The sequence below is a fragment of the Macaca fascicularis genome, chromosome X (assembly GCF_037993035.2).
Source record: "Macaca fascicularis isolate 582-1 chromosome X, T2T-MFA8v1.1".
In the NCBI taxonomy this organism is placed as follows: domain Eukaryota; kingdom Metazoa; phylum Chordata; class Mammalia; order Primates; family Cercopithecidae; genus Macaca; species Macaca fascicularis.
In genome coordinates, this window is record NC_088395.1 from 48,852,009 (window position 1) to 48,876,546 (window position 24,538).

At 50.3% G+C, this 24,538-nt stretch overlaps 1 protein-coding gene and 1 long non-coding RNA gene across 4 annotated transcripts in view; one reads left to right on the plus strand and one right to left on the minus strand.

Moving 5' to 3' along the window:
• Nucleotides 1-564: 564 nt before the first annotated feature.
• On the plus strand, nt 565-13,915 carry SUV39H1 (SUV39H1 histone lysine methyltransferase). Of its 3 annotated transcripts, none has more exons than XM_005593485.4 (6): nt 565-780; nt 3,786-3,931; nt 4,961-5,623; nt 11,164-11,310; nt 11,397-11,526; nt 12,336-13,915. In XM_005593485.4, exons 1-6 carry the CDS (start codon nt 729-731, stop codon nt 12,467-12,469), a joined length of 1,272 nt encoding a protein of 423 aa, XP_005593542.1. In that variant the 5' UTR covers nt 565-728; the 3' UTR covers nt 12,470-13,915. The 3 variants fall into 3 exon arrangements, with proteins under 3 accessions (XP_005593542.1, XP_045240293.1, XP_005593543.1); XM_045384358.3 differs by lacking the exon at nt 565-780 and adding an exon at nt 1,656-1,852; XM_005593486.5 differs by lacking the exon at nt 565-780 and adding an exon at nt 1,656-1,698.
• LOC135969200 (uncharacterized) overlaps nt 3,327-24,538 on the minus strand; it is a 40,610-nt gene continuing 19,398 nt past the window's right edge. The window contains exon 2 of the long non-coding RNA XR_010584319.2: nt 3,327-5,575. This is a non-coding gene — a long non-coding RNA (uncharacterized lncRNA). The remainder of the gene's footprint in view (nt 5,576-24,538) is intronic.

A 24,538-nucleotide genomic window follows, 5' to 3' on the forward strand; every position in this document is an offset into this window, starting at 1 on the left:
GGCTGACGGAACCTCAGACCAGCCAGTCACTTCTTAATGAGCTCACAGCTGGACTAGCAGGCAGACAGAATATCTGTTTGGTTAACTGTATAACCGTTTGGTTGACTACAGAACTCATGGAGTGACAGGGAGAGGGGGCAATTTGAGGAAGTGACAGCGCGGTTTCCTGAACATCTAACTGAATGACAGCCTGCCTAGGACTGGCTGGGGCTGGTAGCCTGACAGTGGAAAAGACAGGCAGCCTCCTGAGGACCTTGCAGGCTGACTAACTGATGGTCCGTGGTGCTACTGCCTGCCTGGGTGGCCAGATGTTGTGAATGACTATTGTCAGGAATCACAGCTGGCCTGGGGGAATGTCTAGATGTTATACTGTCTGGCACTGTGTAAAGGAGGGCCACCTGGGGAAACCTCAGGCTGACTGATCAACAGATCCGTGGCTGCTTGCTAGGCAGCTGTATCTGGTAATCAACTGTCCACGCTGCTCGAATCACAGCATGCTGGAGGGCCTGGCTGGGTGCTCTGACTGACTGATCACCTGACAGACGGTGCGGTCAGTCGGATGCTGAGAATGACTGACGATGTGATGAGGGGCGGATTGAACGAGTCACAGGCCAGCTGGCCAGCAGCAAAATCAGCATAACCGTCTGACTCGATGGCTGTACGTGGTTACGGACTGTCTGCTCTGATAGAATCTCAGCTTCAACGCATCCGAGGAGACTGATTGACCAATGGTGGGGATGAGTCGCCTGAGAAATGACAGACTGGCTGACCCACTGACAGGTGGTGTGGAGGCTTAATCCTACCTCTAGTTGCTGTGACTATTTGCTTTGAGGGCCTAGCTGGGTGTTGTGACTGATCATGGTGTGAATGAGAAGTAATCTGAGGGAAAGACAGTGATCAACTGATAGTGTCCGACAGGGCTGTATTAGATGCTGACAATGACAGCTTGCCCCGACCTAATCACAGCCCGCCTGGGGGCATGGCTGGATGCTGCAGTCTATGAGAGGATTTAGCCAGAGAGAATCGCAGCTGGTCCCAGGGCTATGGTGGGTGGAGAGGAGGACTAATTGAGGACAGGACGGTCATAGGGAATGATAAGGCTGGCTGGCTAACAGTGCTGTCTGCCTGCCTCCAGGGAGTCGCCGCTGGCCCGGGGGCACAAATGGAAACCGGTATTGACTGCCCGGCAGTGTGGATGGGGGCCGGGGGTCTGATTAGGCATCTGTCTGGTGCGACCGCCTGAGCGGTTGGATGGGGCGCTAGTCCACCTGGGAGCCCCGGCCTACTTGGGGTTAAAATGTGATGACGGGCTGACTGACGGTGATAATAGGGAGTATGACAGAACTCAGGAGCCACTGTGACTGGCTGATAAGGTGATTGGCTAGCAGTGTGACAGACAGACCAGCGCACGGGCAGGGCCTCGGGCAACTTTAGCTACCGCCACTGTCGCTCCCGCTGCCGCCGCCGCCCAGACGCACTCTGGGAAAGTGCGGCGAGCACCCGCCTCCGGGACCGAGCCGGGCGGCAGGGAGGGGTTCGGTCACGGCTCTCCGGTTGGTCCGCGCGGGTGCTGCGAGTCGCGAGCCGCGGCCAATAGGCTGCGCGTTCCCGGCCACGCCCGCGCGAGCTCTCTTCTCGCGAGGCCGGCTAGGCCCGAATGTCGTTAGCCGTGGGGAAAGATGGCGGAAAATTTAAAAGGTGAAGCAGTGGAGACAGAGGCGCGGGCCCGCTGGCCGGGCCGGGTGGGCTGGAGGGGTGGCGTCGCCGGCTCGGGACCCCGGCGTCTGAGGCCCCGGCGCCGGGAGCCGGAAGCTCGGCGCGGAAAGGATGGAGCTCGGGGAGCGCGGGCCTGGTGCGCGGGGCTGGGCGGGGCTGAGGGGAGGGGGCGCGTACCTCGGAACGCAGCGGGCCTGGGGCTAAGTGGGGACGCAGGAGGGGGGCGCGCGCCGCAGATCGCGACCGGACCAGCGCGCGCACGCGCGGGGGCTTGTCGGGGAGGCCGCGCCCGCGCGCGGGAAAATCGGCCCCCGGTGACCGTTACCCATTCGGTGTCCACGCGAGACGCCGGAAGGGGAGGGAAGATAAGGGGGACAGACCCCCCCTTCAGAGTGCGGGGACAGGGAACTCTTCAGGGGGAACGTATCGCCTCTCGGCGTGATGGGGGAAGGGTTTGGAATAGAGGATCCCCCAGAAGAGGGAAATGGGGCCTTCCTAGTAGGACAGCTGGACTCCCCCATGTGCAGGGAAAGAGGGGTGACTCAGTTATGTTGGGGGGCCCCTCTATGTGACAAAAGCCGCAGGGAGGACGGGTTCCACAAGTTGGGGGACCTCTGAGGGGTTCAGGAGAGTCCACCTGTGGCCAGTTCCGGAGCCAGCAGCTGGAGGTATTAGTTGGGACCACTTAAGTGGGGTTTCGAATGCAAGTGAAGGAAGGGGTTTGCCAGGAGAGGAAAGCGTGGGCACATGCGGGCTCGGTCTCCACTTGATCTTGCCTAAGTGGGGGGGGTATGGCTTGCACACGAAATAATTTTGAAAAGCTCTTGTACGTTTTTAGGTTGACATCTAGAGTTTAAGTGTGATTTTTGCAATGGGAGGCAGAAAATATTAAACATTTTAAAAAGATGAAGTAGGATGAGGACTGACTGCCCTTGGAATGTTTTGAGACGTGATTTGATAAAATGGCTTCTAAAGCACATTGATTAAGAATGTGCCTTGAATCAGAAAGAAATCTATTTTTTAAAATCTCTGTCTTACAAAATTTTGGCAGCCCCAGAAATATACCAGGTATATTTAAAAGAATCAGTGTCACTAATCTGTACTGCTTTGCATATAAATTCAGAGCATAACCCTTTGGATGAGCTTTACTCTTCACAGAAAGATGGATGAGACAGAAAGTCAAAATGTAGTGTGAAAAAATATACCTTGTGGATTTAAGGCACCCAGATTGATCATTTAAGGAGCCTTCCTGTAATGTAGTATCATTCCACAATCTCTTGCTCATCATTCCGAAATCTAAAAAGCCCTGAAAACTGAAATCCTTTTCTTAAATTTGGCACCATTTATGGCAAAAGTAGATTATAAAGTGGAACTATTCTGTGAGGCTATTTTATATCTCTATTTCTCCTCTTTAATGTGGGAAATTCATACTTTTGCTGCAGGACAGTTAATGCATTTGATTATAGCTTGATGTCCCGTGGCCACGTTGGGGGTGTTAGGTGATGTATCCTAGAACTAGTCTTGTAAAATCCAAAAAATTTTGAATTCCAAACCACATCTGGCCCAGGAGTTTGAGATAAGGGATTAAAGACCAGTCTTTCCAGTTAGCCTTTGTTTGGTGCCCTGGAGGTTTTAATCTTGTCCTCCCATCCGCGCCCACCGCCCCCAACACCTCGGGGCATTGCATCCTACTGAGATGGGGGGTTGTTCTCTTTCTTTTGCAAAGTGGAGAGAAAGGTAGTCAGGTCCTGAACCCAAAGCAGGTTTGCAGGCAGTATTAGGAATGACATGGAGTTTGAAGCTCTGGAAATAGATTCCTTTAGGACGATTCATGTTGCAAACCCCCCTCAGAGGTCTGCTGCTCCAGGGGCAGCCTTGGGCAGTGAGCATTGGGGTTCAAAGCACATTTCTGTTGTAGAACAGTCTCAGCATTGGGGAAGGCCTGTGGATTAAAGTTCCCTGACTCTTAGGCAGTCTTTGGGATGTCCCAGGGAGGATTTGGGGTCCCCTTTGACACCTGGCCTTGTCAGACTGCCCAGTAATAGTTCTTTCTGCCCTGCTTGATCCAGGCTGCAGCGTGTGTTGCAAGTCTTCTTGGAATCAGCTGCAGGACCTGTGCCGCCTGGCCAAGCTCTCCTGCCCTGCCCTCGGTATCTCTAAGAGGAACCTCTATGACTTTGAAGTCGAGTACCTGTGCGATTACAAGAAGATCCGCGTGAGTCTGGGGTGACCATGCTCTGGGAGGGGACAGGTCACAAGGAAGTTAAGTGTCCTGCCCTCTTGTCCCCAACTGCCCACATCTGTTTGCAAAGGGAATTTTCTCCTCTGACCCTGGAAAAATAGGATGAACAGACCCTTTTATCCCTATGTTACAGATAGGGAAACTAAGTAGCTTTCTGATGGGGGCAGGAGCCGGAATGAATTCTCTTCCCATCTCCCTAGGAATACAAAGTAACTGCAAAGGTTGAGATGCTGAACCCTAGAGTGGAAATGTCAACAGCTAACGGCTATTGAGCACTTTCAGTGTGCCAGGTGCTTCCTCTAGGAAACTCATTTAATCCCCTAACAACTGTGAAATGGGGACAGTTATTGCCAGAAGGGGGAGTGGCAGGATGGTTAGGAGAACAAACTGGAGTCAGCATGCTTGGGTTCCAGTCCTGGTGTGTTTACCTACCCAAACCCTCAGTACTTCATTTCCTTTGTCATAAAAGGGGGATGACTAGGAGCATCCACCTCATGTCGGGTTGTGAGGATTAAGTTAGTTAATAATACATGTAAGCTGCCTAAAACAGGCAAGGACTTGTCAGGGTCCAGGTGAGCCATAGTGGTGGCAGTGATGATGGTTTGTCACTGGATGTATTTTGAAGGTGGGGCTAACGGGATGTGCGGAGGGTGGATGTCGGAAGTGTGAACAAAAGAGGATTCAAGGATGACTCCAGGAGTTCCGGTCTGAACAGCTAGAAGGAGGGAGCTGATGATGGGGAAGACCAAGGAGGGGAGTGGGTTTGGGAGATTAATTAAAAGTTGGAACAGTCTGGACAGACAGTAAGGGGGAGAGCAGGATTTGAACCTGGTAATCCTCACGCTAGAGCCCATGCTTTTTAACCACCGCATGAAGTCATTCCAGAAAAGGGGTGGGGTGGGTTAGGTGTTATCCATCAGCTTTGGCATGGAAGCCCCATGAAGGCTGGCCCAAAGATCTCACCACTTATGGTACCACCGTTCCCCTACCCACCCCCAACAGGAACAGGAATATTACCTGGTGAAATGGCGCGGATATCCAGACTCAGAGAGCACCTGGGAGCCACGGCAGAATCTCAAGTGTGTGCGTATTCTCAAGCAGTTCCACAAGGACTTAGAGAGGGAGCTGCTCCGGCGGCACCACCGGTCAAAGACCCCCCGGCACCTGGACCCAAGCTTGGCCAACTACCTGGTGCAGAAGGCCAAGCAGAGGCGGGCGCTCCGTCGCTGGGAGCAGGAGCTCAATGCCAAGCGCAGCCATCTGGGACGCATCACTGTAGAGAATGAGGTGGACCTGGACGGCCCCCCGCGGGCCTTCGTGTACATCAATGAGTACCGTGTTGGTGAGGGCATCACCCTCAACCAGGTGGCTGTGGGCTGCGAGTGCCAGGACTGTCTGTGGGCACCCACTGGAGGCTGCTGCCCGGGGGCATCACTGCACAAGTTTGCCTACAATGACCAGGGCCAGGTGCGGCTTCGAGCCGGGCTGCCCATCTACGAGTGCAACTCCCGCTGCCGCTGTGGCTATGACTGCCCGAATCGCGTGGTACAGAAAGGCATCCGATATGACCTCTGCATCTTCCGCACGGATGATGGGCGTGGCTGGGGCGTCCGCACCCTGGAGAAGATTCGCAAGAACAGCTTCGTCATGGAGTACGTGGGAGAGGTAGGGAGATGGGACCAGTGTGTGTGTGCAGCTCTTCCCACCCTGTGTTCACAGTGTGCACCCAGCTCTCCTCACTGTGTGTCTGCAACTCCCTGCTTTCCCTGTGGGAAAGGCCTGGTACACTGATCTAAGAGTGTCATAGGGACATCGGGCAGGGACAAGTATTCCATGCTGGTGGTTACAGAAACACCGAAATACTTCTGCACTGGGTTGACTTTATCAGGGTACTTAGCGAAGAAGAAAAGTGGGAGCTGAGATCCAGGCAGCCTTAGCATTCCTTGTATCAGGCCATGTGGTCTGGCATAGGGCTGCATCAGCTGGAAAGGCACTTCCTCTTCTCATTTCACAAGGGCCCATCTTATCACCAAGCAGTATCTGCCTGAGAAGCATTGTTTTACCAGTCTGCACAGAAGGAACGCAGTCTGGAGTAGGATGAGACATGCTTTGGACAAAGGTTGGCTAACTCCTTTAGACTTTCAGGACACTGGGGAAAGCTGAGTGTACTAGGCAAGCCAGCCATTGTAAAAACAACTCCCTCATCTTAGTGACTTTGCACATTACAAGTTTGCTTGCTTATGGAACAGTCCACTGTGGGGGTTTGGGTGGGTATCCTTTCACACAGCGACTGGGATACCGAGGCTCTTTCCCTCCTGTGCCTTTGCTGTGTCTTGAAGCCTTGGAGTCACCACTAGATCATCAGCATTGCCTAGCAGGCGGGCCAAGTCGGGGATAGAAGGGGCCCATCCTAGTGGGCCAGGCCTAGATGCAGCACCCATCACTTCTGCTCATGCTCCACTGGCTGGAACTGAGTCACTGGCCTTACCTCCGTGCAAGGGAGGCAACGGGATGTGCTTTAGCCATGTGCCCAGCTGCACAAGGCTAAAGCACAGCCATAACTAGCAAGTAGATAACAAGTATCTACAACAGAAAAATGTCACATTCTAAGATGGGATGCAGTTAGCATTTGGGATGAGATGAATTTTTGTTATGGAGAACTGTCTCATGCATTGGGGGACATTTAGCATTCCTGGACCTTTACCATTTAAATCCATGAGTGTGCCCTGTCATAGTGACAACCCCAGATACCTGTATATATTTCCATAGGTCCCTTAGGGGTGTGATATGGTTGGAAAGTGACAGAAACTGGCCTGAGGAACACTCACATGAGGGTGTCCACACTGTAGCACTGATACTGATGACAAGGAGAGGCTCCTGCTCTGAGAAACTGTAAAGTAGAGAGGGTCACACCCCACAGGGACAGAGACAATCTTGGGCAGAACAATCTATACCACAGAGGACCCTGACAGTCTGGGCAAGGAGACAGCCACACCCTGTCCAGATAACCCTGCTGGCCTGCTGGAGGAGATGTCCACATGCCACAGGACCTGGCCATCTAGAAGGAGGAGTGGGGAGGTGTCCACACCCTGAGGGCTCCTGACAGTGGGAGCAGGAGGGAGTCCTGATAATCTGTAGGAAGTCCATGTCTCACAGTGACCCCAGTGACCTGGAGGAAGAGCTTGTGCTCTCCACACTCTAGAGGACCTGGTCTGATTTAGGAAGTGTCCACACCCATGCTGTCATGACAGTCAGGAAAAAGAAGTGTCCTCACCCCAGAGGGATCCAGACAGCCTGGAGATCTAGTCTATACCCAAGGGCACCCTGACAGTATCGGGGTAAGTGTCCATGCCCTCAGTGTCCTGACACTCTGGAGGAAGTGTCCAGAGGTTGAAGGAACCCAAACTCTCTGGAGGAGGACATGTCCAGACCCCACAGGACCCCGACAGTCCACCGTCCTAGGAGCTGCACAGAGCAAGAAGTATCTCAGCCTCACTGTACTGGCATCTGGAGGAAACACTGTCCACCACACAGGGTCCTGACAGTCGAGGAGGAAGACTCTATACCCCAAGGGCCGCCTCGGACCCTCCTGGGCCTGAGAGTTTTCTGGCTGCTCTTCCTTAGTGTCTTTAATCCTCTACCCTGGAAACATCAAGGTTTCCAGGGATCCTCTCAGCCCTGTCCTCACCCTTCCTGCTCTCCACACATTCTTGCTGCACTATTTCCTGGTCGCCCTCCAGCACTCTCAGATCTGTGGGTCCTCTTGATGGTGCCACAGGCCTCCGGAAAGAGCCAAACTCATCTTCCCGCATACCCCTCTGAAGAGACAGTATAGCAAATGGTTAGGAGAGTGGACTCTGGATCCTGACTGCCTGAGGCCGAAACCCAGCTCCACTACTCATCAGCAGTCACTAACCTCTGTGCCTGCATTTACTAATCTGCAAAATGGGAACGATAATAGCACTCAACTCACACACTTGTTACAAAAATTATTAAATGAGTTACTATGTATCAAGCACTTGGAAAAAGCACTTGAACAGTGTTCAGTACACAGTAAGTTTGATACAAACATTATCAGCACAGTCCAAACTTCAGCAAATCCAAAATGTCCAGAAGACCAAGTTTTTTTGTAACTCATCTGGCTACAGGACCCAGCCTGACTGGATAGGGTCCTATTTGTAGTCTGTCTTTATCCTACTTGGGGTAATAGTCATAAATTTCGTTGTAGCAGTTCTAATTTACTTGATTCTGTAGTGCCATCCCAGACGCTGCCAGGGTGTTACAGAATCAAGGGCCTATCTGCACACCATGCTATCTACTGTCCTCCTTCAGCTGGGACATGTACTGACAGTCTGTACCAAGAGTCTGCCCTTCCCTCCTTTGCAGCCTCCCACGTTGGGTCAGAACTTTCACGTTCCTGCAGAACATTCCCATCCTCACCCAAGAGACAATGCCAGCCTATTTTACCCATTCTAAAACATGCATTTTCTTCCTATTTTAACATCTCTGAAATGAAAATGTCTTAATTAAATCATGGTGTATCATTTATAATTAACAGCAGTTTTTCCTTTCTTGGTAAAGGGCACATAAAATAAGGGTGTGCCTTACATTTATAAGTGGTCCTTATAACCACTCCTAACATTGCTCACTCTCCTATCAGAAACAGGAACACCTTTCACATCCATGATCTTGTATGGATCTTTACAACAGTCCCTGTCAGGTTGGGATTTTGTCACTGTCATTCCCATTCTGCAGATGAGAAAACTGAGGCCCAGAGGTGGAATAACTTCATTAAAATCACAAAAGTAGTATAATGGATAAAAAAAAATAAAGGCCCAAATAATGTCTAAAACTGGTGCCCTGCCAGGCTGTAGCTTTTTTTTTTTTTTTTAGCTGAGGAAACAGGCAGAGAGAACATTCAGGATCCCATGTCCAGGAGGGGGGCAGAGCAGCAGCTGACTCCAAGTCTTCTAGTTCCCAATCACGTCAGCACCCTCTCAGAACTGCCAGCTTATAGCCTGTCTTTTCCATTCATTCTGGAGAGCTGTTAAGGAGCGGAGACAGGCCGATCTGTTCCCAAGCTTTCAGGGTTGACCAGTCATTAGAGAATGGGACTGAAAAGAAGAGGAGAAGGAACCAGGAAGCGTTTGTGCCCTGGAGGGCCTGCAGTATGACTCACTCCTGGTGAGATTGGGAGAGCAGGTAGTGGCAGAATAGGCATGAAGATGGAGACCAGGGAGGATGTGGGCACTCCCCCTGGCTCGAGGAGGGCCTACAGTGAAAAAGATGGCTCATACCCCACCCACTAGGCCCGTGAGCCTGGGAGAGGCTGCCCTTTGATCCCAGGGCTTTATCAGACAAGTGGCCAGCTTTTGAGGTAGGGGAGGAACGGGAAGCTTGGAAGGCTGCCCAGAGAGGTCCCATCTGTTTGAGCTGATGCCACAAGGAAGACTGTGTGTTCTCCAGAGGTGAAGGGAGACTGATCTTGACATATTCCACCCTCATGCTGTGCCCCTTAGGAGAGAGACCCCCCTCTTCCACCAGGTGGTAAAGCCCTTTTATGATCTGCAACTTGTTTTAGAGAATCCTTCTCTTCTCCATTCCCCCTCAAGCCCTAAGCATTGTTTCCTGATCACAATCTTACACTGTGGGTGTCTGAATCTGTCTCTCTGTGACCAGACTTTGACCCCTTGAGGGCAGGGACCAATCCTGGTTCCTGTGTATCCCCTACCCACCTGTGACCCCTGAGAATGGTGACTGGGCCTGGTCCCTGTGTCTCCCTGATCAGACCGTGAGCCCTGGGTGCTGGCACTGGGCACAAGGAAGGCCTCAATAAAAACTCACCGAATGGATGAGTAAACAAACAAAAACAGGGTGCAGGGGAGCCAGGTTCCTCAAGGAACAGAACTGGAGCACGGGGCAGTGGGTAGTGTGGCCCGAGGGTGGGGGTAAATTTTGGTTTCCTCAAGGCATTGTTAGTCAGCCGTTGGCATGGAACACAGCCTTGAGGGGACAGCCAGGAGAACACCAGTGTGGCCATCCTAGCTAAGGAGATGGATTCCCAAGTCAGAAGGGCATGGTCACCGGCCCACATGAGGGTGAGCAAGGAAGGAGGCCTGAGAGGGGTCTCTGGAGAAGGGAGGGGAAGGAAAAAGTGTGGCAGGGGAGTGCTGGAGCTACCTGGAGGGCCGCCACTTGGACAGAGGACAGGCTGCTAAGCCAGCAAGCAGAATCAAAAACAGCAGTCCCCATGTGTCTCCTGTGTGCTGTGCACTGTTCTTGGCTGAGGTACAGTGGGACCCCCACCCAGGGAAGGGCCTGGTCAGCTTTGCTTGGGGATTGCCAGGAGGCTGCCATTGCTGGCCTCGGGGAAGAGGGGCCATGGGGCCGCAGAGGAGAGATTTGTTGGGGTGGATTGGGAGGCAAGGACAGGCTGGGGCTAGGATGGCAGCAAAGCTTCCTGTTTCCTAGGACAGGCAGGGACCCAGCTGGGGAGGAGGCACCCACTGCTGTCTGAAGCACCAGTTGACACCACGCAGCCCTGAGCCGAGGGAGAGCTCCTCTCACCGTGTTCTCCCTTCATCTTTCCTCCCTCTCTGCTGCTGTCTCTGAAGTGTGTGGCCTCAGCCTCTTTCTGGCTCTCTGGACCTCGGCCTCCCTCTGCCTCTGCCTCCACCTCTCTTGCCTGAGGCCCTTGCCCCTTTTCCCCATGGCCTGGATCTCTTCTTCCCCTCTCCCCACGCCCTCCCTGCTGGGTCCTACACGGGCTCAGGCTCCCTTGCCTGGATCAGTCAGTGTCTCTCCCCGTGGCACCCCAGGTCACTTTCTTTCTTGCCCTTGCTTTGGTCTCTCCTGATCACCTTCCTGCTCCGTCCCAGGGTGCTGGAGGCTCCAGGGGTTCTTGGGCAGCTCTTGCTGGGTGGCGGCAGGAGGCGCTCACATGGCCCCAGTTGAGCCCTGCAGCCAGGCCAGCCTGCGTTCACCGCCAGGGACTCCTCCTGTTAGCCAGAGGCCTGAGGCGGGCCGGGTGGTTGCCAATTGAGGCCCAGCTCCCCACAAAGGGCCAACAGACCCTCTGCGTCACTGCCTGCGTGTGTCCATGGGCAGGGGTGCCTCCTGCTCCCTGTCCTTTGGAGGTCAGGAGCAGTGCCGGCTTTCCTGAGCCTTCACAGTCAATCTCCCCTCACCCATGGCCCTTTCCCTAGATCATTACCTCAGAGGAGGCGGAGCGGCGGGGCCAGATCTACGACCGCCAGGGTGCCACCTACCTCTTTGACCTGGACTACGTGGAGGACGTGTACACCGTGGATGCCGCCTACTATGGCAACATCTCCCACTTTGTCAACCACAGTGTGGGTACCCCCGGCAGGCGGGCAGGGTGTCAAGAGGGGCAGACTGGGGCCCCTCCTCACTCTCCCAACTGTTCTTTCTCGCCCAGTGTGACCCCAACCTGCAGGTGTACAACGTCTTCATAGACAACCTTGACGAGCGGCTGCCCCGCATCGCTTTCTTTGCCACAAGAACCATCCGGGCAGGCGAGGAGCTCACCTTTGATTACAACATGCAAGGTGGGGGTGGCACGGGACTGGGGGCAGGGGCGCACTGTGACTTAGGACACAAGGACCCCTCCCGAAGGCACACCAGTCACTCAGAGAACCAAGGAAAATTCTGTAGCGGGGGCTTTAACATGCTCTTCCTGACTCCCAGTCCCCATTCGGACTACTAGACCCCTGCCTACCCCTTGAGTCTCCTCATTCCCAGCCCCTGAACCCTAACCCTGAGGCATTCATACCAACTTCTCCCAAGATTCCCGGAGAGTTAAGACACTCCTGACTCCAGTCTTGACTGAATTTCCCTCATCCCCCAGCCCCTCCCCACTCCTAGCTCCCTTTGGCCTTCTTCATCCCAAGCCTCTGGACACCCTTGTGGCCTCCAGCCAGTCCCCTCCTTGATAAGCTAGCCACCTCTGAGACCCTCAAAGGTAGGTCTTTGGCAGGAGAGTTCAGATGTACCTCTGGATGCCCAGGTGGCCCTCTATTCCTGCCCCTGCCCCCCCCCCCCCCACCTAAAATGACCCTCCTGGTTCCCTGACAGCTCCCTGCCTCCCCCAGCATTCCTCAACCCCTGGCCTGAACAACCTCCAGTGCTGAGCCCTGGCCCCAGCCCCAAACCACCAACCCTAAGATCTCCTCCCAACTCAAATTCCAGAGTTGCTCCCAGCCCCCAAGATCCTTGGTCTCATGGTATAAAGGGTAGTGGGACCCTTCATCCAGGCCTTCTAACAAGTCCCCTGCCTCCTTTCCTGCCTTCCTCCCTCCCTCCTCCCCCTCCCTCCCTGCCTCCTTCCCTCCTCTCCTCCCTGGCTGTGACTCCACAGTGGACCCCGTGGACATGGAGAGCACCCGCATGGACTCCAACTTTGGCCTGGCTGGGCTCCCTGGCTCCCCTAAGAAGCGGGTCCGTATTGAGTGCAAGTGTGGGACTGAGTCCTGCCGCAAATACCTCTTCTAGCCCTTAGAAGTCTGAGGCCAGACTGACCGAGGGGGCCTGAAGCTACACGCACCTCCCCCACCGCTGCCCTCCTGTCGAGAATGACTGCCAGGGCCTCACCTGCCTCCACCTGCCCCCACCTGCACCTACCTGCTCTACGTTCAGGGCTGTGGCCGTGGTGAGGACTGACTCCAGGAGTCCCCTTTCCCTGTCCCAGCCCCATCTGTGGGTTGCACTTACAAACCCCCACCCACCTTCAGAAATAGTTTTTCAACATCAAGACTTTCTGTCGTTGGGATTCATGGCCTATTAAGGAGGTCCAAGGGGTGAGTCCCAGCCCAGCCCCAGAATATATTTGTTTTTGCACCTGCTTCTGCCTGGAGCTTGAGGGGTCTGCTGCAGGCCTCCTCCCTACTACCCTAAAGGTATGGGGAAGCAACCCCAGGGCAGGCAGACATCAGAGGCCAGAGTGCCCAGCCCGATACGAAGCTGGTTCCCCGACCACAGAAACTTTGTACTAGTGAAAGAAAGGGGGTCCCTGGGCTACGGGCTGAGGCTGGTTTCTGCTCGTGCTTACAGTGCTGGCTAGTGTTGGCCCAAAGAGCTGTAGGGTCTCTTCTTTAGGGCTGCATATCTGAGAAGTGGATGCCCACATGCCACTGGAAGGGAAGTGGGTGTCCATGGCTCACTGAGCAGTGAGAGGAAGGCAGTACAGAGCTGGCCAGCCCTGGAGGTGGGTTGGGACCAAGCTCTGCCTTCACAGTGCAGAAAAGGTACCTAGGGCTCTTGGGAGCTCTACGGTTGCTGGGGGCCCTGACCTGGGGTGTCAAGACCGCTGACACCACTCATAGCTGGAACCAAGATCTCAATAGTCCGTAGATAGCACTTAGGACAAGAATGTGCATTGATGGGGTGGTGATGAGGTGCCAGGCACTGGGTAGAGCACCTGGTCCACGTGGATTGTCTCAGGGAAGCCTTGAAAACCACGGAGGTGGATCCCAGGAAAGGGCCCATGTGGCAGAGGGCAAAGTACAGGCCAAGAATTGGGGGTGGGGTAGATGGCTTCCCCACTATGGGATGACGAGGTGAGAGGGAAGCCCTTGCTGCCTGCCATTCCCAGACCCCAGCCCTTTGCGTTCATCCTGGGTCCACTGGTCTCAAAAGTCACCTGCCTACAAATGTACAAAAGGCGAAGGTTCTGATGGCTGCCTTGCTCCTTGCTCCCCCACCCCCTGTGAGGTCTTCTCTAGGAAGTCCTTTCTGACTACCTGTGCCCAGAGTGCCCCTACGTGAGACTGTATGCCCTGCTATCAGACGCCAGATCTATGTGTCTGTCTGTGTGTCCATCCCGCCGGCCCCCCAGACTAACCTCCAGGCATGGACTGAATCTGGTTCTCCTCTTATACACCCCTCAACTCTACGCAGCCTGGAGTGGGCATCAATAAAATGAACTGTCGACTGAACAAACCAAGATGTGAGGTGCTTGTGTGGGTGGGGGTTGAGGGGATAGAGTCTGGGAGCTGGGTTTGCCCAGTAACACATTCCTCAAACCTCAGCCATTTGACTCTAATCCTCAAAATTTCAGCCCCCACAGCATATTAGTTACACCATCGTCTATATAACATCTTGACCTAAAATAAGTTTGTTTTATACTTAAACTTTAAAATGCACTTAAGGCTGGGTGTGGTGGCTCACATCTTTAATCCCAGCACTTTGGGAGGCCAAGGCAGGCAGACTGTTTGAGCTCAGGAGTTCGAGACCAGCATGGGCAATGTGGTGAAACCATGTCTCTACAAAAAATACAAAAATTGGCCAGGTGTGGTGGCATGTGCCTGTGGTCCCAGCTACTCAGGAGGCTGAAGTGGGAAGACTGCTTGAGCCTGGGAGGCGGAGGTTGCAGTGAGCTGAGATCTCACCACTGTACTCCAGCCTGTCTCCAAAAAAGAGCCAGACCCTGTCTCAAAACAATGCAATTAAATTGACTGGTTTAGACTGGCCATAACTAGTTTTGACTGGACTTGACTGATCTTGACCTGTGTTGGCTGACTTTGACTCGTCATGATTGACTGTGACTGGTGGTAGCTAGCTGTGACTGGCCTCAACTCGTCTTGACCAATCAGGACTGGCTTGGACTGAGATTGACCAGTTTTGACTGCTTAAACTGGCTGTGATCAGCCTGAACTGGCTTGGATTGGCCTGGACCAGCAGGGACTGAAATGGACTGGTTTTGACCAGCTTTGACCAGCCTTGACTGGTCTTGGCCTGCTGTGACTAACCTGGACCAGCTGTGACTGGCTGTGACTATAATTGACTAGTTTGGACTGGCCATGACTGGCTTTGACCCATCCTGACCAGCCATGACCAGTGGTTTCTGGCCTTGACTGGCCGTGATCAGCTTTGACCAGCTTAGACTAGCCATACCCAGCTTTGATCAGTCTTGACTGGCCATGACTGGTGGTGACCAGCCATGACTGGTAGTGTCTGGCTAGACCCTGCCACCTCCTGCCTGACCAAGTGCCCAGGCCTCAGGTGCTATATACAGCACTGGGGGGGGGGGGTAGGGGGAGGATAAAAGGAGTGGAGCAAAGTGGAGAGAGAGAAAACCAAATCCACTGCTGTCTAAATGGAAAAACCATAATCACTTGCCATAAGCAAACAAAAATAACCAGAGAAATACATCAATGGAAATATTAAAATGTGATAATATTCTAGCTAGACCTTCTAGCTGGACCTTCCCTGCTCTTAAAGGCTTTGAACCCAAAATCTGCCTCCTGCATTCAAAATGAAAAGTTTGTGTGTGCTGGGGAAGCTTTTTCTGCAAATATTTATTGAGCATCTATATGGTGCCAGGGTATAAAGTGGAGAACGAAGAGCACATTTCAGATATACTTACTCATTTTCATCATCTCTCAACCCGAATGGGAGCCAGTGCTCTTTGTTTTTGCTCAGAGACCTCACATGCCATGACACAGATACCCAAATATTTCAAAGACCTCATACAGAGGTGACAGGATCCCAAAGAGCCCAGAGACCTCATACACAGGGTACCTAGGACATATACAGGGCACCTAGGGTATAAGGCCTCATAGACCATATACCCTGAATATTGACCCCAAACTTCTCAGAAACCTCATACCCTGGGATACGCACCTACATATATCTCAGAGCTCTCATAACTGGACACACCGCAAGTAACACAGGTTTCACTGAAACTATGGGCTACAGACTCCTAAACAGCTCTTAGACCTCACATACTGCCTCATATACCGGGATTCAGACCCCAAACACATCAGATAACTTTCCTTTGATGACAGAGATGCACAACCATCTCAAAGACCTTACAACTTGAGATGTCACTACCCAAACTATTTGGAGGCTCCACACCCTGATCATTGACTTCCAAACCGCTCAGATACTTAATATCCTGGGACAGACCCCTAAACAACTGAGCTGGCATACCCTGGACACAGACTGCCCAAACACCCGAGATACCTCGCCCTCTGAAAACAGATCCTTAAATGGTTCTGAAACCTCATACCTTGGATAGAGACCCACAAATTGCTCAGAGACACCCTTGAAAACAGACAAGTAAACATCCCAGAGACCTTACACGTGAATATAGTGCCACAAACAACTCAGAGACTCAAGTCTTTGACGCAGACCCCAAGAGCTTAGAGATCTCACAGCCTGGAAACAGACCATGCTCACAGGACTCATACCTGGGAAACAAATCTGTTCACAGCTCAAACATGACCTCACGCCTTCTGACACAGACCCCTCAACAGTTCAGAGCCAAGGCAGCCTAGGAATCAATATATTTCTATTCTGTTGGTAACAGACAATACCAAACACTTCAGAGACCTCACGCTTTGTAACCCACACACCCAAAGAGCTCAGAGACCTAGAAATCTGATTACAGACCTCCAGGAAGCTCAGAGACTTCACAATCAGGGATAAAGATCCACCAATTTCTCAGAGAACTCACAAACTGGGACAGAAATGGACCAACAGTTCAGAGACCTCACACCCTCTTCTCAGACCACCAGACAGCCCAGAGACCTCACACCACAGACACAATACTAGAGAGCCCTAAAATCACATACGCTGGAACACAGGCCTGAAAACTACTGAGAGGCTCACACCTTGGACACAGATTCCTGTTCGGAGATGTCATATACTGGACATAGAGCTCCCGGAAATAGCTCACAGCCTTTATACACTGAGACAGATCCCCAAACAGCTCAGAGGCCTCACAGACCTGAAAATGTGGACACAAACCCTCTATAGAGCTTAAAGACCTCACACCCTATGACAAAATCCCTGAGGAACTGAGATCACACCCCCTGGACACGGACCCCAAATAGCTTAGAAACCTCATATCCTAGGCTCAGACCCCCAAACAGTTTGGAGTCTTCCCACTCTAAACGCAGACCTCTAAATGCTTCAGGAATATCACACCCTGGACTCAGTCCTCAAAACCATTCATGGAACTTGCCCTTTGTCCTCATCCAGAAAGATTTCAGATGGCTGACAGTCATGGACATGGATCACCAAACAGCTTTGAAACCTTTGTGCAAAGTTGGCCACAAACAGTGGAGAGACTTCGTAATTGGAACACAGACCCAAAACGGCTTAGGACCTCACATTGTGGACACAGGCTCCCAAATGACTCACAGAACTTCTAACCTGGGAGACAGACATGAAAACAGTTCAGAGACATCACATCCTGGCTAAGTATGCCCACACAGCTCAAGCACCTCACATTATGGGACACAAACCCTCAAAGAGTTAACCTCACAACCTGAAAAGTAAACCCACAAACATGCCAGAGACCTCACACAGCAGACAGACAATGCAAAAATGCTCAGAGTTGACAAACTTTACACCCTAGGATACAGACCCCTAAATAGCCCAGTGACCCAGTGACATACAACTTGGGCACAGACCTCCAAACACTAGAGAGATGTCAGAAACTGATAACAGAACCCCAAACTGCTCAGAGACCCCAAACCCTAGAACCAGACCCCTAATAAGTCACAGACCTCATACCCTGGGACTGAGACTCCCCCAACAGGAACTGTCTCACTCTTGGAAACATAACAGTTGAGGGACCTCAATACCAAGGAATACAGAGATCAGAGATCTGACACTTTGGGACACAGAGGGTGAAGCACTCCAGAGGCTTGAAACAGTAAAAAGACATTAGTACAAAGACATCAGACTCTGGAAACAAATCCTGAAACTGCTCAGAAAAATCAACCCTAGGACAAAACCCACGGCATCAAAGAGAACTCATTCGTTTGGGACATTGGCTCAAAACAGTTCAGGGGTGATACTCAAATACATCAGAGTTCTCATACAAGGGTACAAAACCTCACACCTGAAAAGAGAGACTGCTAAATAGTTCAGAGACATCATACTCTGCACAGGGACAACCAGAGAGTTAAGAAATTTCACACCTATAGACCTTCAAACACCTTTGAAAACTCACTCGCTGGCAAACACACACCCATTAAAAGCTCAGAGACCTTAACCCTGGAACAAACCCCTAATGTGTCAGATATATCAAACCCTGGGACTGAGCCCTCTGAAAAGGAACAGAGACTTCATACCTGAAAATATATTCCAAACAGGTCAAGGGACTTTGAACCCAAAAGAGCTCAGGGACCATGTATCCTAGGACACCAGTGGACAAACAGCTCAGAGACCTCACAATGTAAACACAACCCGCAAAACAGCCCAGTGAACTCACCCCCCTGGAATGTAGACCAGAAAAAGCGCAGAACCCTCGAATTCAGGATTCAGAATCCTTCTGAGACTTAAGAGTATAGATCCCAAAATACAATTCAGAGAATTAATATGCTGGATGCAGAATATCAACTAATTCAGAGGCCTCAAATTGTGGGACGTACACACCCAAAGAGATCAGAGACCTCACATCCTGGACATACACCAACAAACAGACCAGGGACCTCAACCCTGTGACACGCACGCACACACACACACACACACACACACACACACACACACACACACAGAGCTCACAAAATTCAAATTCTAGGAAACACACACCCAAAAAGAATGGGGACCTCACATCCTGTGACATACTCACAGAAAGATCAAAAACCACACAAGCTGAGACATACACCCACAAATATTTCAGAGAACTAACATCTGGGGCCTTATACCCACAAACAGATCACCGAACTCAGTCCCTGAGACACATACACATAAAAATACCAGACACTTCACATGCCAGGACATATACCCATGAGTAGATCAGAGCACTCACACCTTGGGAAATAAACCAAAGACTGTATCAGGGACCTCACATATTAATTGGGGCACACATTCACAAAGAGACCAGAGACTCAATTCCTGGGACATAAACCCAAATACCTCAGAGATCTCGCATGCTGGGACAAAGAAATCAAGACAAGTCAGAACCTCACAACCTGGGACCCAGAGCCACAAGCAGATAAGAGATTATACACTGCTGACAAACATACAAGAACAGATCAGAACCTTCACATCCTGAGACATACAACCACAAGGAGATCAAAGAGCACACATCTTGACATACACCCATAACCAAACCAGAGACTTGACATTCTGGGACACTGATCCTCAAAGAGATCAGAGAATTCATACCCTTGGACTTACACCCACAAATAGGTAACAGACCTTGCAGGCTAGAAATACACATAGAACTAGATGGACGACCTGTCATCCTGGAACATAAACCCAAAAAGAGGCCAGAGAATTTACGTCTTAGGACACACACTCACAGTCACAACAGAGACTTCACATCCTAAAATATAAACCCACAAAGGATCAGAGATCATAAACTAAGGAATATACACCCACAAAGGAACAGATACTGTCCACCCTGGGATATATATTGAGAAAGACCAGATAAATGCACAACCTAGGAAATACACTAAAAAAATCCTGGGAAATGAATCCACAGATAGTAAACAAACACTGGGGTATACAAACCCACAAACAGATCAGAGATCATGTACCCTGGGACACATATCCACAGACAGTTTGGGGTTTCACGTCCTGGAACAAACAGCAAAAAACAAATCAGAGACATTAAACGCTTGGCAATACATGTGAAGAGATCAGAGATAACATAGCCTGGGACACTGACAAAATGTTCACAGACCTCGCATGCTAGGAAATTTGCCCAGAAAAAGATCAGAAACCTCACATCCTATGACACACAACCTCAAATAGATCACAGACATAAAATCCTGCAAAACACACCCACAAACCATTCACAAATCTTGCATCTTGGAACATACAACGACAAACAAATCAAAGACCTCACATCTAGGGGAGGTCACACCCATAAAGACAATACAGATAACAGACCCCGAGACACACGCATACCCAGATACATATAGATAACTGACATCTTGGGAATATAGTTGCAAACAGATCAGAGGGCTCACATCATGGGATATACACTGACAAAAAGATTAGAGACCTTACAACGTGGACATGCACCCACACAGATCAGAGACCTCCACTCCAGCAACGTACATGGACAAATGGCTCAGAGATCTCACATCCTGGAGCATACAAAAACAAACAGATCAGAGACTTCAAATCCTGCAGTATACAACCATAATCCAGTCACACTTCATGTGCTGAAAAACACACCCATAAACAGATGGTAGACATGACATCTTACAGCATAACTCCCAAGAGATCAGATGATTCAAGAGTTTTGGCTTCAAATTTCTCTCTGACCTCTGCTTCTGTCATTGCATCACCTTCTGTGACTCTACTTCCGTCATCACATGGTCCTCTCTGATGTGACACACACAGTCTTCTCAGACCCTGAAGGTCCTACCTTCCTCATATAAAGACTCTTGTGATGACAGTGGGCCCACCTGGATTGTCCAGGATAACTGCCCCCATCTCAGGATGCTTACCTAATATGTATTTGCAAAGTCCCCTTTCCAGATAAGACAACATATTAACAAGCTCCAGGAATGAGGTGAGGACATATTTGGGGATCTATCATCTGACGAAACAGAACATACATGCACAAAGAGAACCCTCACATCCTGGGACTTTCACCCATGAACTGCTCACATATCTCACAGCCGGAGTCATAGACCTCCAAAGGGATCGGAGAACTCCCACTCCTGGACATCAATCCAAAAAGATCAGAGAGCCACACACTCTGGGGCATACGCCAAATGATGCTCATAGTCCTCACACCCTGGGGATTAAACCCACAAAGACATAAGAGAACCACACTCTGCCAAGTACATTCTCAAAGAGAACCAGAACCTGACATGCGGGATAGACACTAGCGAAGAGATCAGGGACCCCACATCCTGGGACAAACACCCTCGAACAGACTAGACTTCTGACTTTGACACACAGACACAAAGAACACAAAAAAACATATTCACTGACAGACACCCACAGACAGGCCAGGAACCTCACAAATTAGACATAAAACCACAAAGAGAATGGGACTCACACCCTCTACAAACACCCTGAGGAGATGACACACTCACATACTATGACACACACGCACAAATGGATCAGAGACCTATCTGAGAAACAACCAGAAACCACACCAGAGACCTCTAATACCACGACACGAACCACCAGGTCACAGGCCTCACATGCAGAAAATACTCCTGAAGAAGTACAGAGACCTGCTGTCTTTGGGTATAGACCCAAGAGATCAGAGGTATCCCACAGAGTGCTCCAAAACCTCACATTATGGATACATGTACCACAACAAAACCTGACTTCTGCTATAAATACCAGCACACAAACCAGAAATTTTATATGCTTATCATAAGTACCCCCAAATATTGGCAAAACAGCTCAGAAAATTCATGCCAGGGATATATACCCACAAACAGATCAAAGACCTCATATCCTAGGCCAAGCATTCAGAATCAGATCAGAGAACTCACTTCCTGAGAGAACCCTTTCAAAGAGGTGAGAGGCCAGGCGCCGTAGCTCATGCCTATAATCCCAGCACTTTGGGAGGCCAAGGTGGGCGGATCACCTGAGGTCAGGAGTTCGAGACCAGCCTGGTCAACATGGCGAAACCCCGTCTCTACTAAAAATACAAAAATTAGCCAGGCATGGTGACATGCGCCTGTGGTCCCAGCTACTTGGGAGGCTGAGGCAGGAGAATTGCTTGAACCTGCGAGGCGGCAGTTGCAGTAAGCCAAGATCGCACCATTGCACTCCAGCCTGGGCGACAGAGTGAGACCCCATCTCAAAAAAACAAACAAAAAAAGAGGTGAGAGACTTCACTCTCTGCTTCATTCACCAGCAGACATACCAGAGGCTTCACTCCATGACACAGAGACAGACAAATCAGGGAGTCTCACATCTTGGGATATAAACCCAGAAACAGGGCAAGAATTTCAAGCAAAAGGAAATATACTCACAAAGAGCTTGGAATCCTTACACCCTAGACGTACGCACCTCAACAGATCAGAAAACTCACACGCTGGCACATGTACACAAAATCAGATTGGAAATGTCTCATCCTAGAACATATGCTCCTTCACAAAAGCTGAGAGCACAAATTCTGGGACACACACCACCAAATAGATCATCAGATCAGAGACCTGCACAGAAATCAGCGACCTCCACTATCAGACACACACCCTCACAAATAGATCATGGAGTTCACATCCTGACAACCAGATAGAGACAGCACAACCTGAGACACTGTATTCATTTTCTATTGCTGCTGAAACAAACCACTAAAAAAGCTTTTTGTCATAAAACAATGCAAATTTATTATCTCAGCTGGGGGTGGCTCATACCTGTAATCCCGGCCTTTTGGGAGGCTGAGGTAGGCAGATCCCTTGAGCCCAGGAGTTCGAGACCAGCCTGGCCAACATGGCAAAACCTCTCTTGTCTCTACTAAAAATACAAAAATAAGCCGGGAGTGGTGGCGGGCGCCTGTAGTTCCAGCTACTCGGGAGGCTGAGGTACGAGAATCACTTGGGCCTGGGAGGCAGAGGTTGCAGTGAGCCGACATGGCACCACTGCACTCCAACCTGGGCGACAGAGTGAGACTCTTGTCACCAAAAACAAAACAAAACAAAAAAAACTTATGATCTTACATTTCCGACAAAGAGTCTTACAGGGTAAAAGTCAAGGTGTTGGCAAAGCTGACTTCTTTCTGGAGTTCCTTGAGGAGAATCCAATTTCTTTTTTCTTTTTATTTTTTTTTCTTTTCTTTTTTTTTTGAGACAGAGTCTCGCTCTGTTGCCAGGCTGGAGTGCAGTGGCGCGATCTCGGCTCACTGTAACCTCTGACTCCCTGGTTCAAGCGATTCTCCTGCCTCAGCCTCCTGAGTAGCTGGGATTACAGGCACGCCACCATGCCCAGCTAATTTTTGTATTTTTAGTAGAGATGGGTTTTCAACAGGTTGGCCAGGATGGTCTCCATCTCCTGACCTTGTGATCTGCCCACCTCGGCCTCCTAAAGTACTGGGATTACAGGCTTGGGCCATCATGCCTGGCCAGAGAATTCCAATTTCTGTAGGCTGCCTACATTCCTGAGCTCATGGCCCCTTCCTCCATCTTCAAAGCCAGAGGTCTGTTTCACCTTCAATCTTTCTTTCTCTCTCTCTCTCTCTCTCCCCACCCCCCTTTCTTCCTTCTCCTCATCTCTGTCTCTCCTTGTATCCGTCTATCTCTAGCTCTCTTTGATCTCTGTATATGTTGTCCATCATCTTTTCTCTACTTCCATCACTATATAGCCCTCTCTGACTCTTGCCTTCACACCTCCCTCATATGAGGACACCTGTGATTACACTGGGCCTGCCCCGTTAATCTAGGATAAGCATCCCCATCTCAGGATGCTTAACTTCTACAAAGTCACCTCTGCAAAGTCCCTCACAATCACCTCTGCAAAGTCCTCCTTTCCATGTAAATTAGCATAATTGTAGGTTTCAGAGATTAGGAAGTGGACATCTTTGGGGTACCATTAGCTACCAGAGACCTACATACACACACAAACAATTCACAGACTTTACATCCTGAGTCATACACTTCCAAATAGATCAGACGCCTCCCACTCTCTAACAGACATCCAAAAAGAGCAGAGACACATTCTGGGACATATACCAAAAAATACTCAGAGTCTTCAATCACTTGGAATTAAACTCACAAACACATAAGAGAACTCACCATCTGGGACATACACACTCAAAGAGAACATGGACCTGACATAATAGGATGTATACCCACGAAGATATCAGGGGCGCCACACACTGCAAAATACACCCCCAACAGATCAAATCTCCAAACCTGGGACATACACACGCACACTGCAGAAAGAAACATTCTCAGGCATAAACCCACTAACAGGTTAGGTACCTTACAATCCGGGACATGTTGAATTAGACCTCACATCCTTGACAAATACACACAAAAGAGACACTCACATACTGTGATATTCACTAGCAAAGAGATCACAGACCTCATGTAAGAAACACAACCAAAAAGAGATCAGAGACCTTGAATCCTGCAACATGAAACTACAAACAGCCTAGAGACCTTACCTGCAGGGTATATATGCAGAATAGGTATACAGACCTGACATCTTGAGATATAGCCACAAACAGATCAGAGACCTTGCAACCTGAGATAGATACCCATAAACAAATCAGAGGTCTCAATCCTGCAATAAGCACCCATAATCAAGCCAGAGACCTCACATGCCAGAAAAAAGAACCACAAATAGGTCACAGACCTGAAATTTTGCAACATACACCCATAAAGAGATCAGAGAGCTTATATTCTGAGACATACTTCCAAACAGGTCAGAGGTTTTCAAACCAAGGGAAATAACCCACAAATAGCTCAATAACTTCACAGCTTGGACACATACACACCTCAACAAATATATATATTATACACACACACACACACATACAATATATATATTATATCTACTATCGGCCCTCGGATTCAACCAACTCTGGATCAAAAACATTGAGGGAAAAGATAATTTAAAAACATAGTAAAAATAATACAAATAAAAACAATGTAGTATAACAACTACTTACGTAGCATTGTG

Excerpts from the sequence above, each read along its gene's own strand:
- SUV39H1 (XM_005593485.4), top strand. The coding sequence starts at position 729 with ATGGTGGGGATGAGTCGCCTGAGAAATGACAGACTGGCTGACCCACTG. Across the intron at positions 781-3,785 it reads ACTGGCTGACCCACTGACAG|GCTGCAGCGTGTGTTGCAAG; the intron begins GTGGTGTGGAGG and ends TGCTTGATCCAG. Across the intron at positions 11,527-12,335 it reads CTTTGATTACAACATGCAAG|TGGACCCCGTGGACATGGAG; the intron begins GTGGGGGTGGCA and ends GTGACTCCACAG.